Genomic DNA, 18,259 nt, shown 5'->3' on the forward strand with positions numbered 1-18,259 from the left:
TGCGGGAATGGGGATCAGTGCAGGATGGAGAGGAGGGGTCCAGTATAAGGGGGGGTGGGGGTGGGAGTGGAGAGGTACAAGAGAGAGAGAGAGAGAGGGGGGGCGAGGTGGGGAGGAGGGAAGGTCAGCGCTCCTTGGACAACCTCGCCCCGCTGCCTTGGCCATTGGGATTTCCTCGCCACCGCCTCCCTCCTCCGCCAGCCAACAGCAAGGTGCGGGCCGAGCGGTGCAGCTCAAACTTTCTATAGCTATAGGATCCATGGTGCAGCTGCTTCAGAAAGGTCGGAACGAATGACGGGCCCCGCACAGCGGCAGCAGCGGCCGCGACAGAGGCTCCATCTCCTCCTCCTCCTCCCTGATAGCGGCCGCCGCTTGCAAATCCGCTAACGGCGCTTTCAAAACAAACCCTCCCACACGCCGACGCAGGGAGGAGGGAGGGAGGGGGAGGCCTCGCCGTGCGGGAGGGTTTGTTTTGAAAGCGTCGTTAGCGGGTTTGCAAGCAGCGGCCCTTATCAGGGCGGGCGGTGTGTGGGAGGAGGAGGAGATGGAGCCGCTGTCGCGGCCACTGCCAAAGATCCTAGAGGGACAAGATAGACCACTCACTCCTTCGAAATTCAATGGGCTGACGTGTAGTACGCAACGGAACGTCACGGCCGCCATTTGTTACAGCGACACTCGACTTCCGGTATTCCACCCGCTGTGATTCAAAGCAAAGATTATAGAGCTCCGCTATAATCTTTGATCCAAAGCAAAGATCCTCAAGTATCTTGTAGCGGGAACAGACCCCTCCTTTGTGTAGTTTCCCTTGCATTGTATTGCTTTAACACACACTGCAAAAAATTAAATTTAACGTATATATATTTAATATATTTATATGAATGTGTGTCTGTGTGTGAGAGGCAAGTTAGAGATAATAGTTTATTCTCATGTATCAGAAGCAACTTTGATTTAAATCATCACTATTAATTTATTTGTCTTGTAAGATGATATACATAAACCATAAAGGCAATTATATATATAATTATATAGTAATAATAAATATATGCATATATATATATTTATACACACACATATATACACACATACACAAATGCACATACATATTGATACATTTATATGCATACATATATACACATATATAAACATATATATATATATATACACATACGTATATACACACATATACATGCATATATACACATACATGCATATATACACATACATATATATTTATATATATTATCATTTTCCAACGATCAATAGATTTACGATCAGCTCCTGTGGATTGGAGGATAGCTAATGCTATCCCACTTTTCAAGAAAGGAGCGTGAGAGAAAACGGAAAATTACAGACCAGTTAGCCCGACTTTGGTGGTGTGAAAGATGCTGGAGTCAATTATTAAAGATGCAATAATGGGGCATTTGGATAGCAGTAAAAGGATCTGTCCAAGTCAACATGGATTTATGAAAGGAAAATCATGTTTGACTAATCTTCTGGATTTTTTTGCCACAAGGCTTGGTGTTGGGGCTGCAACTGTTTACCATATATATTAATGATTTTGAAAAGGGAATTAGGAGCAAAACTAATGCATACATACCTACATATGTACCCATGCGCTGCTGTGACCCGAGCCCCGGAGATTCGGAGGCTCCAACCGCAGGCCTGGCAGACAGTAATATCGGAGCCTGCGGGTCCCTGCTGGGAGACCGCTTTTCGGGGCTTCCGCAACGGCAAATTATTCCGCCCGAGTAGCGGGGGTCGAGGATGACCTGGAGCGGGGCCTTACATCATCGCCCGGCGTGGCTTAAATGGCTGCGGCACTTTTCTAGCGCACGCCGGGGGCTCCAACAACCTCTATGAGGTTCAAGTGACAAATAAATTGTATTGTGTATTGTGTATATTTAAATTAATCTGGCAAGTTGGTCAAATAACATGGGCACCTTCTTGCTTTTTTTGCGACATGGATTTTTTTTAAATGTGAATGTCTCATATCAACACATTTGTGGGTCAACAGTATTTTGTATCAACCCCCACAATTTCAAATAATTCTCAATTGAACTTCTTAAACAGGAAAACAATTTTTATTTACATCATTTTGTGTGGCTGTCAAGGTAGCTGTGTAGACTGTAATTATGAGACTGCCGGGCAGTATCACTGTGAATGGTGGTGGCTGTGTGTTTTAATGCAAGTGTGAAAAGGAGAGTAAATTTAAAGAGACAATGTGAGAACCATCAGGGTTTCATCCAGGAACCAATTTAAAGGCAAGTTTCCATCAATTACAGTATTTTAATTGAAAATCTTACTCTTAATATTCTTCCTAATTAGGCTTTTTGTGTTCCCTCTTGAACCTTGTGTCTCCCAGAGCCTCTGGGGAGGTTCTGGAGATACAATAACCCAATTTTGAGGCAAATAACCATCTTTAAAACTGCCTTTAATTCTACATTCTCCGAGGATGCTGGATGCCGCGACAATCTCTTGCAACATGTACAGAAAGGCAGTCAGCTGCAAAAAGATCAAAGAGAGGAAAGAGTATGGAAGGGAAAGGCTTTTCAGAATCATAATCAGATTTTATTTTCCAAGTATGTTTTGCAATATACGAGGAATTTCATTGGCCAGGTCAGTCATACAATTAAAAGCAACAGCACTCAAAAACACATTTTAATACGGACATTCACCAAAGTGACTCCTACACATTCCTCACTGTGATGGAAGGCGAAATAAAGTTCAAGTCCCTTCCTTTTGTTCTTCCTCGGTCGGGGGGCCTCAAGCCCCCCGTTCAAACTCCGTTCAATGGTGAACTCCTCTTGGTCTCCAGGCCTATAGTGCTGCACAAATCACTGCACCACATGCATCTATTTATTCATTTTTCACATGGTTCATATGCAGCTGGATATTAACTTGCTGACATGGAAAGAGATGCAGTGAGCATTCAATAGTTCAGACTTCTGTGCGAATTAAGGGACTGCTTGATGGGCTGAGGGTAATCGAGATTGGCTGATTGTCATTCTTTTGCAAGAACTGATGGAAGTTCTTATGGAAAAGCTGATGAATTGACTACGGGATGAGCTGGTGGGCTCGAGGATTGCTGGATGAGTGTTTTAGAAATATAGAAAATAGGTGCAGGAGGAGGCCATTTGGCACTTCGACCCAACACCGCCATTCATTGTGATCATGGCTGATCAGCCCCAATCGATAACCCATGCCTGCCTTCTCCCCATACCCCTTGATTCCACTAGCCCCTAGAGATCTATCTAACTCTCTCTTAAATCCACCCAGTGATTTGGCCTCCACTGCCCTCTGTGGCAGGGAATTCCACAAATTCACAACTCTCTGGGTGAAAAAGTTTTTTCTCACCTCAGTCTTAAATGGCCTCCCCTTTGTTCTAAGACTGTGGCCCCTGGTTCTGGACTCGCCCAACATTGGGAACATTTTTCCTGTATCTAGCTTGTTCAGTCCTTTTATTCATTTAGATGTTTCTATAAGATCCCCTTGCATCTAACAAGAGTGTTTTATTGTCATGTAGAACAATTTTCCTGCATCTAGCTTGTCCCAGATAGAACAATTAAATTCTTACTTTCAGCAGCACAACAGAATCTGTAAACATAGTACACTGTAAACAATATGATAAGATCCCCCCTCATCCTTCTAAACTCCAGTGAATACAAGCCTAGTCTTTTAAATCTTTCCTCATGACAGTTCTGTTAGGTTATTTGATGGTTAGGACAGGTTTAGAGGGGTATGGGCCAAATGCAGGCATGTATCGCCATTTGCATTAGTTTTGTGCAGTTAACAAATCACAATTTCACACAATGTACATAAGACGGCAGTTATTTGACAAATACTCTGCAGTTCGGTGCAGGAGATCTTGTCGATGAGTATTCTGGACCCACTGTTGACATCTGAAATTACAGGAGATATCATTTAGGATTAACTAATAAGAAGAAAGATGATCATAACTACATGCCTGAACAATGGATGATATATCACTTAAATGCAATTGTTTTCAGTTGTGTGGAGATCTGTATGTTGAAGATGTATTTTGCCTCTAATATGTCAATTTACCTTAAATGTAGAAGAGCTTATTAAAATCTTCTTACAAAGACCATTAAGTATTTTCTTTCTATCCTCTTTTGGACCCAAGGCATAGCAGAGCTGCCAACTCTCACGAAGAGGTAAGGGAGGGAGAGAGGGAAGGGAGGGAGATCGAGAGAAGAGAGGGAGAGAGAGAGATCGAGAGAAAAGAGAGATCGAGAGAAAAGAGGGGAGAGAGAGAGTCGAAAGAGAGGGGAGACAGAAGAGAGGGAGAAGGGGGAGAGGGAGATGGGGAGAGGGAGAGAGGGAGAAGGGGAAAAGGGGGGGAGAGGGGAGAAGAGGGGGGAGAAGGGGGAAGGGGAGGGGGGAGAGGGAGAAGGGGGGAGAGGGAGAAGGGGGACAGGGAGATGGGGGAGAGGGAGAAGGGGGAGAGGGAGTGGAACGATAGCACATTATAACGCGCAGCCGTCCCATTCCGACCAAAGATTATAGAGCAGAGCTGCTCTCGTATCTTTGATTGCGGCCGCCGCCGCCTAACCCCCCGACCCACCATTGCACCCAAAGATGATAGAGCAGAGTTGTATAATATTTGAATGGGCGGGCTTGTGATCACGGCGGGCTTGTGATCTTTGCTTGTGATGTCTCGACAATTCGAGGGATATAATAGGTAACAGCCGCCGCATTCTCGGACACGAATCTGAGCTCGAAAAATCCCGTGGCCACTGGGCCTAATGTGTCCGCGGGCCATATTTTGGAAATAAATCCCTTACAAGAACAAAACCTAAAATGTACAGAAGTGTTAAAACTGTCTTTATTATTATGGTAAGTAAAGATCTATTAAACATAAGTCTAATAACTTTATAATGTACCGACAAACCCATTTCCCAATGGCTGTTGATGGGAGAACAGAAAATAACATTTTCACGACAGAATATCGACTGAAAATAATAAAAATATTTTCTCACCTTTCTTTTTTATTGGGGAACCTAAAGAATGACAGGTCGGGTCATTTAGATTTACGATTAGAATACTTGATAGCAGAGCAGTGAGATGGAATTTAGATCAGGACGCCATGACAGTGTGGGGGAAGCCCAATAAATGCTTAACAAAATGGCGTCGACGGTCACACACGTCATACTACGCGTTTTTCGAGGAGTGGTCTATCTTGTCCCTCTAAGATCTTTGGCCACTGCTGCTCCGTCATTCGCGCCGACCCCTCGTAACCACGCACCTAGTATCTTTGCCCCGCACGAGAGCCGTCGCCGACATGAAATGTCGCGTTCCTTTACTCCAGAGATGCTGCCTGACCCGCGGAGTTACTCCAGTTTTTTGTGTCTATCTTCGGTATAAACCAAGTTGCTAAGCCGGGCAAAATGACTCGCTGTTTAGGTTGCCCGGCGGCACTTTGGGTGGTATGTGGCATCCGGGCATCCGCTAATTTCGAGCCCTGATTGAATACATGTTACTGAGAACAGTACAGAGCAGGAGGGTGGTGGTGGGGGGGGGGGGGGGGGGGGGGGGGGGGGGGGGGGGGGGGTGGGGGGGGGGGGGGGGGGGGGGGGTCAGAGTTCAACAGACTGGACTGTTTGGAATCTGTAGACTGGACAATGTTCAAGGACTCGCCAACGGACCTGAACGAATAGGCCACAGTTGTTACAGACTTCATAAAGAAATGTGTGGAGGACTGCACCCCTTTGAGATCCGCACTCTTCTGAAGACCAGACACCGGGCATTCATGTCTGATGATACAGTGGTCTACAAGAATTCCAGATACGACCTTGGTAAGGCCATCAAAAAGGCCAAAAGGAACTTCTGCTTCAAACTGGAGGATGAGAGAGATGTTCGGCAGTTGTGGCGGGGCCTGAATGCAATCACCTACTACAAGGCGAAATCAGGAGGCAGCTCGAATGTCGGCGAAACATCACTTCCTGACGAGCTCAATACGTTTTACGCACGTTTTGATAGGGAGAATACTGATGTGCCTTCCCGAGCCCCATTCGCTGTGATGGTATCTCAGTCTCAGTCACAGAGGCCGACAGAAAATCCTTCAGAGGAGTGAACCCTTGAAATGCGCCTGGACCTGATGGTATACCCGGTCGTATTCTAAAAACCTGTGCGGACCAACTGCGTGGCGTTTTTACAGACATTTTCAACCTCTCACTTCTGAGGTCTGAGGTTCCCACCTGCTTTAATAGGGCATCAATTATACCAGTGCCCAAGAAGAGCAAGGTGACGTGCCTCAATGACTATCGACCAGTGGCACTAACGTCTGTGGTGATGAAGTGCTTTGAGAGGTTGATCATGGCGCAAATCAACTCCTACCTCGACAAAAACCTGACCCATTGCAGTTCGTTTACCGCCACAACAGATCAACGGTGGATGCGATTCCGCTGGCCCTCCACTCCGCTCTGGACCACTTGGACAACAAAAACTCATGGCTGTTATTCATGATTACAGCTTGGCATTTAACACAATCATCCCCTCCAAGCTGATTACCAAACTTGCAGAACTGGGTCTCTGCGCATCCCTCTACAATTGGATCCTCGACTTCCTCATTCACAGACCACAGTCTGTTCGTATTGGTGGAAATGTGTCAGCCTCGTTAATAATCAGCACGGGAGCACCTCAAGGCTGCGTGCTCAGCCCCTTGCTGTACTCACTGTTTACTCATGACTGCGTAGCCATTCAAGTTCGCTGATGACACCACTATTGTGGGACGTATCACTGATGTGGATGAGTCAGAGTATAGGAGAGAGATCGAGCGACTGTCCATATGGTGCCAGCACAATAACCTGGCCCTCAACACCAGCAAAACTAAGGAACTCATTGTGGACTTTGGAAGGAGTAGGATGTGGACCCCCAGTCCCGTTTATATGAAAGGGTCAATGGTTGAAAGGGTCAAGAGCTTCAAATTCCTGGGCGTGCTCATCTTTTTTTTTTTTTTAAGATAAGATACATTTATTGTCATTTGGACCCCTTGAGGTCCAAACGAAATGCCGTTTCTGCAGCCATACATACAAACACATAGACCCAAGACACAACATAATTTACATAAACATCCATCACATTGCTGTGATGGAAGGCCAAATAAACTTACCTCCCCCCTGCACCCCCCCACCCCCCCCCCCGATGTCAGAGTCAAAGTCAAAGCCCCCGGCTGGCGATGGCGATTGTCCCGCAGCCATTAAAGCCACACCGGGTGGTGCTAGATCGCACACCGGGTCTTGGTGTTAGAGCCCCCGGCGTGCGCTCGCAGACTCCCGCGGCCATTCCAAGCCGCGCGGGGCGGTGATGTTAGGCCCCGCTCCAGGAGCTCTTCAACCCCTGCAACTCGGGCGGGGGAAGTCGCCGTTGCGAGGGCCCTGAAAAGCGGTCTCCGCGGGCTCCCAGTGCCGCCGTCCACCGACCTGTCGTTGGAGCCTCCGACTCTCCGGTCGGGCCGCAGCAGCAGCAGCAGCAGCAGCAGCAGCAGCACTCCACCACCGCTCCACCCGCTCCGGACTCGGCCAGCCCCGCGACGGTGAGTTGTAGCACCAGAGTCCCCGGCTTCTTCCTGTTGGAGGCCCGCTCGAGGGGAAAAGGTCGGGTCTCCAGTGCAGGGAGAGATTTAAAAAGTTCCCCCCCCCCCTCCCACCCCCACCCCCACCCCCCCCACACACACACCCCAACAAAAAATAACAAAAACTACATTAAAAACACAGACAGAAAATAATAAAACGCGGACAGACTGCAGAGGCCGCTGCTGGCCAGAGCCGCGCCGCCCACCGGATCTCTGAAGATCTTTCTTGGTCCGAGAACACTGATGCTATTATTAAGAAAGAACATCAGCGCCTCTACATCCTGAGAAGATTACGGAGAGTCGGTTTGTCAAGGAAGACTCTCTCTAACTTCCACAGGTGCGCAGCAGAGAGCACGCTGACCGGTTGCATCGTGGCTTGGTTCAGCAACTTGAGCGCCCTGGAGAGGAAAAGACCACCAAAAGTAGTAAACACTGCCCAGTCCATCATCGGCTCTGACCTCCTTTCCATCGAGGGGATCTATCACAGTCGCTGCCTCATTAAGGACCCACATCATCCTGGCCACACATTCATCACCCCTCTACCTTCAGGTAGAAGGTACAGGAGCCTGAAGACTGCAATGACCAGGTTCAGGAATACCTACTTCCCCACAGCCATCAGGTTATTAAACTTGGCTCGGACAAAACTCTGAACATTAATAACCCATTTTACTTCGGAGTCATGTGAGTGACTACGTGAAGAACCCGCCAGCCAGCATGCGCATCATATCGTCTATCGCATTGCGCAACGACGGGCTGGGGAAACGTTGCTCCACCAGCGGTCCAAACCTGAAGGTAAGTTTTTACCTTTTTTCCAGGTTTGTTTTCTTCTTACAGGACCTCAGACATCGCGAGTAAGCCCTTCTTCAAGGACCGCGAGGAAATCCCGGCTGCGAAAATCGCGGGGATCTGGCTCGAGGGAAGCCCGACCACAAACATCGCGGGGCCCTTCTTCAGGCGGAAACAGCAGAGATAACCGGCTTGGGGGAAACCCGACAGAATGCCAGCTGCAACAACCGCGGGGATACCGGGCTCGGGTAGCCCGGCTGCGGGGACCACGGAACCCGGCTTCTGGGACCATGAGAAGACCGCGGGTAACCCGGCTCGAGGGGGAGAACCTCGGCTACGGGGACCGTGGAAGGAAACGGATACGGAACAAGGAAGTGCGGGTAGCCGCTGGCAACTTCAGACTTCGGCTGCCCACAGAGGGGTACAGCCAAATGGAATCTGAGAGGCCTAGACTGGAAGATGGAGCATGGATAACGTCCGCTGAGCGTTCATCCCACTAAGGTGATACTCCATCCTGATATGGCCCATGGAGGAGCCATATCAGCGCAGGTCTCCTCGAGGGCCTGCGGCAGCACCTCTTTCAGGGCTGCTTTCAAATCTCTCTCTCTGTGAAGGTGAGTGCGAGATGTCAGTTGGTAACTGACTCCAAACTCGGAAGTATGTCTGGGGAACATACTGGAGTGCATGCGTGAGGTCCGCAGTGGTTTCCCAGAAAGGGGGTAAAGCCAAGAGTAAGACGGATAGGTACCGCAGTGGTTTCCCAGAAAGGGGGTAAAGCCAAGAGTAAGACGGTTAGGCCTAGAGATGTGTACGTCCCAGGACGTTTAACCCAGATGGAGCATGAATAGCGTCCTCGGGCGTTTATCCCACAAAATGTGATGCTCCATCTTGATATGGTCCATGGAACGGGGCCATATCAGCGCATGTCTCCTCGGGTCCTGCGGCAGCACCTGTGTCAAGACTGCTTACAGATCTCCCTCTCTGTAGAGGGAAGTGCGAGGGATCAGTGCATAACTGACTCCAAACTGGGAAGGATATCCACGCTATCTGGGGCATGAAAATCCAGGAGAGAAAACTCCAACAATTTTTTTAATTACTTGCCTGCTGTTGATGTACAATGCACACTTCATAATGTACTGAAATGCCATCAGACCTGCCTTACAACCAAATTTGCAGGCTGATGTAAGGACAGCAATGTCCAGCCGCCAAATCTTCTCTTCGAGGAAGACCTATCCAACAGGTAAGACCTGGATGAGGAAGCAAAGCTGTCGGAACTAATCAAGGTACCAACAACAAGCAAAGCTTCATCTTTCTGCGACATCACACCCCATGTGTCCATCGGCAGTAAGTGGTTCACTGAAGCTGGGCAAAGGTCTTCTAGGCCAAGGCCAAGGCCCAAGCCATTGCTCAGTAAATTTATGGAAGTCACGTACCCCAGCAGTCCTCTCCAAACTAAGGACGGAAATTGAACCCACATCAGGGGCCTTTTGGGCTTACCATACGACCACCGGTAACCATGGAGGTAGGTGGGTCTGGTACTTTCCAAAAACATGGTAGGTGAACGATTTACAAGTTGGTAATATTTACACTTGATTTGCATAGGAAACTTCGTTACTGTCTAACAACTGGTTCCCATTCGCAAGGATCACCGGAGATATTTGAAATTTAACTGGATGGGGCAATAAAGACGTACGGGCGGGTGGGCGGCGTGACTCACGTCGCAGCGGCCTCTGCAGTCCATCTGTCGTTTTTTATTTTTTGTCTTGTTTGAATGTCGTTTTTATTGTTTTTTTAAACTGGGTATGTGTGTGTGGGGGTGGTGGGGGAAACTTTTAAAATCTTTCCCCTGCATGGAGAACCCAACCTTTTCTCTGTCGGGTCTCCGTTGTCGTTGGTGTTTAGCACCGTGGAGCGACCTGGAACGACCTGGGGCTCCAGTCACGGAGCTGCGGACCTACTTACCATCGTGGAGCTGGCCGAGTTCGGAGCGGGAGGAGCTGTTGTGGCGCGCTGCTGCGGCCCGACCCCGGAGATTCGGAGGCTTACCGCAGGTCTGGTGGACAGTAACACCGGGAGCCCGCGGGTCCCTGCTGGGAGACCGCTTTTCTGGGCTTCCGCAACGGCGACTTCTCCCGTACGAGTTGCGGGGTTGAGGGTGACCTGGAGCAGGACCTTACATTGCCCGGCGCGGCTTTAAATGGCTGCGGGACAGTTAGCGCACGCCGGGGGCTCCAACACCAAGACCCGGAGCGTGGCCTTGTATCACCCGGCGCGGCTTTAATGGCCGCGGGACACTTACCATCGCCCGCCGGGGCTTTGACTCTGACACGGGAGGAGAATGAGGAGAGCTGGGGAGAGATAAGACTTTGCCTTCCATCACAGTGAGGAGGAGATTCACTGTGATGGATGTTTGTGTAAATTGTGTTGTGTCTTGGTTCTTTTTCTTGTGTGTATGACTGCAGAAACCAAATTTCGTTTGAACCTCAATGAGGTTCAAATGACACAAATAAATTGTATTGTATTGTATTGTATTGTAATAACAGTTAAAGAATGACCTAACTTCAGCTCCCAGGTTATTTACCAAATTGCTAAATACCAGGGCGAGCCCAAAATCAATTGTTATGGCCTATCTGGAAGATATTCTAAACGATGTATTTTGCAAAAATTAACTGTATCAGCCGCAAGCTATATTTGAGATTCTCATCCATCCGGTTAAATTTAAGTTGATAACAACTGGAGTTATTGATTATTGGGATTTACCTTTAACTCTATTAATTTGGCTGTGACTCCACCCTGGGGCAAGAGATTAGAATTAGTAGAAGCACATCAAATGACCAGTGTAATTCGCAATATAGTGGCTGTGATTTCAGCAGTGCAATTTGGGCCTTGCATTATCAGAACTACTGGTAAAAACTGGGTGCATTCTATGGGTTAAAGGTTATTGTACACATATGCATAATCTGCATGTTCAACTCCAAGTTGATACACTTTGGTAGTGGCATATATTAATCACATGAGTGCAATCAACTCAGTATCCTGTGATAGTTTACATAACCTCATTTGGCGCTGGTGTATCATCACGTAAAATCAATGATAACACAGAATGGATGTTGGATCATATATTTAATGACATTGTCTGAAAATCGAGATGTTTTGCAACCTGACCATCACCAGTTGCAAAAAATATGTGTGTGATGCATGGACTCGTTTCCACGGTATGAAATCACAGAGCTTTGAAATCTTCACGTAGTCGCGTGACTTTGAAGTCAAATAGTAAGATTAAACGAGAACTTACCAGTTTGAAGTTTGATCTTTATTTTATGAGAAGTTACGTTGAGGGATTACATGCCCTTCACTCCCAAACCTCTATCATAAAGGTCAGCTGGTATGCTGGTTCCCTAATCGTACTATATTCAGTTCTCCAACTGTCATCTGATTTCACACCGCTGCGTTGAAGATTGATGCGCATGCGGGCTGGTGGGTTCTTCATGCAATCCCTCAACGTAACTCCTCATAATATAAAGATCAAACTTCAAACTGGTAAGTTCTCGTTTAATCTTGCTATTATCTGTTATTTTGCACTTCATCAGTTTATTTATTCATGTGTGTATATATTTATACTATGGTATATGGACACACTGAACCTGTTCTGTAGTCATGCCTACTATGTTCTGTTGTGCTGAAGCAAAGCAAGAATTTCAAGACACATGACAATAAACTCTCTTGAATCTTGAATCTTGAATCTATGGGGTCACTGGAACTTTCCTTCATGCTCGAGGGAAGTTCCCGAATACGCACGGCCTCAGTTTGGTCGAAGAAAATTTCTCAGCATGTTGAAGCGTTGGTAAGTCTTGGCTGGCTCTACCTCCGGATCCTCGAGGTCGGTTGCAGGTTGGAGGCCGCCAGCTCCGCCATTAGGCCTCAGCTCAGACGGGGGAAGAGAAGGGGGATACGACAAGAAAGTCGCATTCCCCCGAAGGGAGAGACAGAAAGCCCTGTTTCACCCCCCCCTCCCATACATACCGCAACCTAATAACCAAAAGTTTAACTGAACAAGACAAAAAAAACAACACAAAAAAGTAAAAACAGACACTGCAGGCGAGCCGCAGCCATTTCACAGCGACGCCACTTCCATTGTTGGTAATTAGTTAATGAGTTTGTCCAGGGCCGTGGTATATTAACGGCCCAGTCTGTTCCTCTTACATGGTGTAAGCTTGTCGCTTTTGCAAAGATTGCTTATAAAGGCCGTGTGAGTCCATCGAAAACATCTTAACGGGATAATTGGACATATTTTTCCGTAACGGGTCTGTCTTACATCTCTTCATCTTTTGGCCGTGGCATCTTTTTTTTATCACTTTGTATCTCTCATCCTGCTTGAATCAGGGGCTTCCTCCTGCACTACCTCCAGCCAGAAGCTGAGTCATGACTTTCCTAAATGTTTCCACTTTCCTGTACTAACTAATTCCTGAAGATAGACACGAAAAGCTGGAGTAACTCAGTGGGACAGGCAGCATCTCTGGAGAGATGGAACGGGTGACGTTTCTGGCCGAGACCCTTCTTTGGATTCTGAAGAAGGGTCTCGACCCGAGACGTCACCCATTCCTTCTCACCAGAGATGCTGCCTGTCTCGCTGAGATACTTCAGCTTTTTGTGTCTATCTTTGGTTTAAACCAGCATCTGCAGTTCCCTCCTGCACCTACCTAACTCCCTTCCCAATTATCCCATTATGCTTCTCAGCTCTCCTAATTACTGTTGGAATATTCTACTCATTCTCCTCTCTCATGTCAACATTAGAATCAAACACTTCCAGGCACTCGCCAACATGAGAGTGTTGCAGCGGCACACTGGGTATAACTGCTGCCTCACAGCACCAAAGTGGGAGAACTAGTGTGAATGGGTGATCAATGATCGGTGTGGACTCGGTGGGCAGAAGGGCCTGTTTCCATTCTGTATCTCTGAACTAAACTAAACCTCTGTGTCAACTACTTGCCCCACACACCACCTTTAAATTTTGCAGCTCTACTATCTCCCAACTTTCAAACAAGGTTGTGTTTAATGTCCTGAAACAAGATATAGAATTATCATCAGAGTACGTACAGTTTCAATCGCTTAGAACGCAGATTAAAACTTGTCGTAGCACATAGAACAGTAGAGCAAAAGAACAGGCCCTTCGGCCCACAATGTCTGTGCCGATCCTGGTGCTAAACCTATCTTCTTTTCACCTGCACATAAACCATATCCCTCCATTCCTTGCACATGCATGTATGTTCTAGGCACCCACCACCCTCTGTGTAAACCAAAAACTCATTCTGCAGTTAAACTTTGCATTTCTCAACTTAAAGCTATGTCCTCTAGTGTTTAAATTTTTCATCCAGAGAAAAAGGTTTTGATGATCTAACTCATCACTACCTCTCATAATTTTAGATAATTCTCTCCACAACTTCCAGAGAAAACAATCCGAATCAGCCCAACATCTCCCTGTAGCTAATATTTCCTGATCCAGGCATAATTCTGGTAAACCTTCTCTGCACCCTCTTCAAAGCCTCCACATCCTTCCTGTATTACCACGACCAGAACTGCACACAATACTCTAAATGCAACCTAACCAAAGTTTATATAAAGTCCTATAACCAAAGTCATATAAAACTCATAAGGTCATGACATAGGAGTAATAGCAGAATTAGGCCATTCGGCCCATCAAGTCTGCCATTCATTAATTTTTCATCTACCTCTCCCTCCTAACTCCCTAACCCCATTCTCCTGCCTTCTTCCCATAACCCCTGACACCCATACTAATCAAGAATCTATTTATCTCTGCTTTAAAAATATCCATTGACTTGTCCTCCACAACCTGTGGCAAAGAATTCCATAGGTTCACCACCTTCTGACTAAATAAATTCCTTCTCCTCCCTAAAGGACTTCCTTTAATTCTGAGGCCATGACTAATCCTAGACTCACTCACTAGTGGAAACATCCTCTCCACATCCACTCTATCTAAACCTTTCACTATGCGGTGCATTTCAATGAGTTGCCCCCTCATTCTTCTAAACTCCAGCGATTACAGGCCCAGTGCCATCAAATGCACATCATATGTTAACCCATTCATTCCTGGGATCATTTTTGTAAACTTCCTCTGGCCCACTCCAGTGCCAGCGCATCCTTCATGATACATGATGCCTAGTGTCCAGACCACCACGCAAACTAACCTCCCTTCCATTGACTCCATCTGCACTTCACGTTTCCTCAGCGAGTCCAGCAGCATAATCAAAGACCAGTCACACCGCAGTCACACCCTCTCTCCCATCAGGCAAGAGGTACAGAAGTGTCAAAACCCACACCTCCAGATTCAGGGACAGTTTGTTCCTAGCTGTTATCAGGTAACTGAACCACCCTACCAACAACTAGAGCGGTCCTGGCCTGCCATCCACCACATTGGAGACCCTTGGACTATCTTTAATCGGACTTTATTAGACTTTATCTTGCACTAAACATTATTCCCTTTATCCTGTATCTACTGTGGACGGCTTGATTGTAATCATGTATAGTCTTTCCACTGACTGGATCATATGCAAAAAGAAAGCTTTTCACTGTCCCTCAGTATACATGACAATAAATAAACTAAATTTAGTGACAACTATCTAGGCTTGACCTTGCAAAGCACATTGCAAACAACTTTTAATTGGCTATATTTACTGTACATATGTCTGAATACGAGTGAGATTCCAATACTATCTTATCAGACTCAGCGTCACTGCACAAAGACCAAGAGAAAACACTAGGGGACAGTAAAGATGACCACACTCATCCTGTAGCTGTACAAGTTGTTGGTGAGACCACACTTGACATACTGTGTGCCGTTCTGGTCACCCAGCTACTGGAAGGATATCATTAAGTTGGAAAGGGTGCAGAAGAGATTCACCAGGATGTTACCTGGGCTTGCGGGCTGGAGTTACAGGGAGAGGATGGACAGACTGGGACATTTTCCTTCGGAGCGTCGGAGGCTGAGGGATGACCTTATTGAGGTGTACAAGATCATAAGAGGGCATGGATAAAGTGAACGCTCCCAATCTTTTTCACAGTAGAGGATCCCAAAACTAGAGGGCACAGGTTTGAGGAGAGAGGGGAGAGATTTGGTAGGGACCTCAGGGACAACTATTTTACTTAGAGGGTAGTCTGTATCTGGAACGAGCTGCCAGATGAAGCCATGGAAGCAGATAATGACTTTTAAAAGACATTTGGGTGGATATATGGATAGGAAGAGTTTAGAGGGAAATGGGCAAAAGCAGGAAAATGGGACTATCCTGTGTTGTTCAGCGTGGTTAAGGTGGGCTGAAGGGCCTGATCCCCTGCCGTATATATATCTGACAATCTCAAAATGACTTTTTTCTTCCTTTATTTCTTTGAAACTCTTGATGTCTTGTTGGGAAGAGGCAATTGGATCTCAATTCCAACCACATTTTTCGTGATAAACATTGGCTACTTTAACCTACACCAAATGTTTATGGCGATCCTGCCTTGGAAAGTTCCTTGTTGTTTTGCATAAAGTTAACAGGGAAGCTGTTGAATCCTGTCCAGCAATCTGTAGAAGATTAGTCTATACACTAGTGCTAACAAAAGAATGGAGGAAGACACATACATCGGGATTATGACCTTTTCTTGACAAAATGTATGTCCAGTGGTGATACATGCATTTGAATCCACATCACAGTTACAATTAATCAATACATTGATATCCATCAAGTTTATAAAAATAATCAACAAATAATTGTAATTTAGCGTTGACATTTTTACCATGATTTATCTGATGATACTTGATTAGAATTGGTCCTGATAGAATAGAATTTTATTCTACCATATTCCAATGACTCTATGATTCTATTCCAATTCCCTTTCATTGTACATTATCAGTCTCAAGGATAGACACAAAATGCTGGAGTAACTCAGCGGGACAGGCAGCATCTTTGGAGAGAAGGAACAGGTGATGTTTTGGGTCTTGACTGAAGTCGAGACTGACCCTTCTCCAGTCTGAAGAAGGGTCTCGACTTCTCTCCAGAGATGCTGCCTGTCCCTCTGTGTTACTCCTGCATTTTGTGTCCATGTTCGATTTAAACCAGCATCTGCAGTTCTTTCCTACACATCAGTCTCAAGGAAGTTGTTAATAGACAGCTTTTGCTGGCTTAACTTTGTCCCACTCCAACACAAAATCAGTGAATGCTGTCGGCATATAGGAGAGAGGAATCCAGAGCAGTTTAGCGTCAACTCCCACGGCGTACCGCGAGCGAGGGTGAACGGAGGTCAGAGCGTGGTGGATCCGCGACACGACCTTCATCAGGTTCGGCTCGGCCAGCCTCTCAATATACTTCTTCATGAGTGAACAAGCTGCAACACAATCCCAACAGCAGGTTTAAAACAAATCATCTCCACACCAGAGAGCATCAGGTTTAGATTTATTAATCATGCTCATGTTGTCAATCTGAAGATTAAAGAGAAAGACACAGAGTGCTGGAGTAACTCAGGGGGTCAGGTGACGTTTCACAGAGTGCTGGAGCAACTCAGCGGGTCAGGCAGCATCGCTGGAGAACATGGATAGGTGATGTTCCACAGAGTGCTGGAGTAACTCTGAATCAGGCAGCATCTCTATGCATGTTCGCCAAAGATACTGCCAGCTTCGCTGAGTTACTCCAGCACTTGGTGTCTATCTTTGGTATAATCCAGCATCTGCAGTTCCTTGTTTCTAGAAGATCGGGGAGATTAGGGCTGTTGATAAATACTCTATTGAGCTTCTACAGGCAGAGTTTCAAGTCAAAAAACCATTATCATTTGGGAAAAGTTAAGAGACCAAGATGGGCATACATCCGCACAATGTCTCTACTTCCTAAGAAGATTCAGAATGGCAATAAATACTCTCTTGAACGTCTACAGGTGTACAGTAGAGACTGGTTGCATCATGTAGGTAGGTATGTTGCAAAACCTACCTTCAGCGGTGCTGCAGTTCTGCCGCTGCCCGTGTGCGCAACTTTGGCGCCTTTGAGAGGGGGGCGGGTTTAAAACGCGATTTTCTCTAGGCTGTTGAAATCTATGTTGTTCAGCCTACTTAGTTGCTGACGAAAAATCGCTGCGAAATTTGTTCGCTGCAGGTATTTTTAAACTAAATTGGATTATTTAATTGTTATACAGGTGCACAACCCATTTTTTATCCGGTAGGTATTTTTAAACTAAATTGGATTATTTAATTGTTATAGTAAATTAAAAATCATCCTTTAAAGCCGCGAACCCCGACAATGGGATGGATCTCATGTAGGGAACAAGGCAAGGTAGGTTGTTTATTTTTACATTAAAAAGGCTTCTTAAGATCCCTTTATACAAAATTTTATGTTGCGAGTAGCTGACTTGGGGGCCCATTCAAATTCTGCAGTGTCTTTCATGCCGACATGGGTTACAAATTCACCGCAATGGCAGCGTTCTAAACCAGCGCGTTCCACAGAATCCCACTGGCAAGCTGATTTAAAAGGCCATTAATTTACAGCAATTGAAAACTAAATCCCTTCCATTTGGCCTATAAATTAATGTCAATGAGATTTAAAAATCATGTTTTATTGTGAATTCTTGTGCGAATGTTCTTTGGCCACTTAGGCTATTTAAAAATGTTAATCTTTCCTTAAGAAATGGATAGATGTTTAGATCTAGTAATTGAATTTTGGAATTAGCTACAATTGGGTAACTAACTAATTATATGCTTTAATTTCAGGTCATCCAAGTAAGATTGTTTAATATTTGTTTCAGAATGCTTCAATCTATAATAACTGAAAATTTCTTTCAGTTCTCTTAATTTTTAAGAAAGTTATGGGCTTTAGGGTCAAGGTCAAAAACCTTGGCGTGATA

At 46.0% G+C, this 18,259-nt stretch overlaps 1 protein-coding gene and 1 long non-coding RNA gene across 2 annotated transcripts in view; both read right to left on the reverse strand.

Annotated features, from left to right (window-relative positions):
• Nucleotides 1-2,546: 2,546 nt before the first annotated feature.
• Nucleotides 2,547-5,214, reverse strand: LOC129698594 (uncharacterized). The gene is made up of 2 exons (XR_008723684.1): nt 4,998-5,214; nt 2,547-3,899 (listed from the first exon to the last, which is right to left on the reverse strand). It is a non-coding gene; the product is annotated as an uncharacterized LOC129698594 (long non-coding RNA).
• A 9,522-nt stretch (nt 5,215-14,736) lies between these two features.
• Nucleotides 14,737-18,259, reverse strand: part of LOC129698592 (retinol dehydrogenase 7-like) — a 46,030-nt gene continuing 42,507 nt past the window's right edge. The window contains exon 5 of the mRNA XM_055637701.1: nt 14,737-16,756. Coding sequence (XP_055493676.1) covers nt 16,533-16,756 — 224 coding nt within the window. The 3' untranslated portion in view covers nt 14,737-16,532. The remainder of the gene's footprint in view (nt 16,757-18,259) is intronic.

Source organism: Leucoraja erinacea, chromosome 7 (assembly GCF_028641065.1).
Source record: "Leucoraja erinacea ecotype New England chromosome 7, Leri_hhj_1, whole genome shotgun sequence".
Taxonomy (NCBI): Eukaryota; Metazoa; Chordata; class Chondrichthyes; order Rajiformes; family Rajidae; genus Leucoraja; species Leucoraja erinaceus.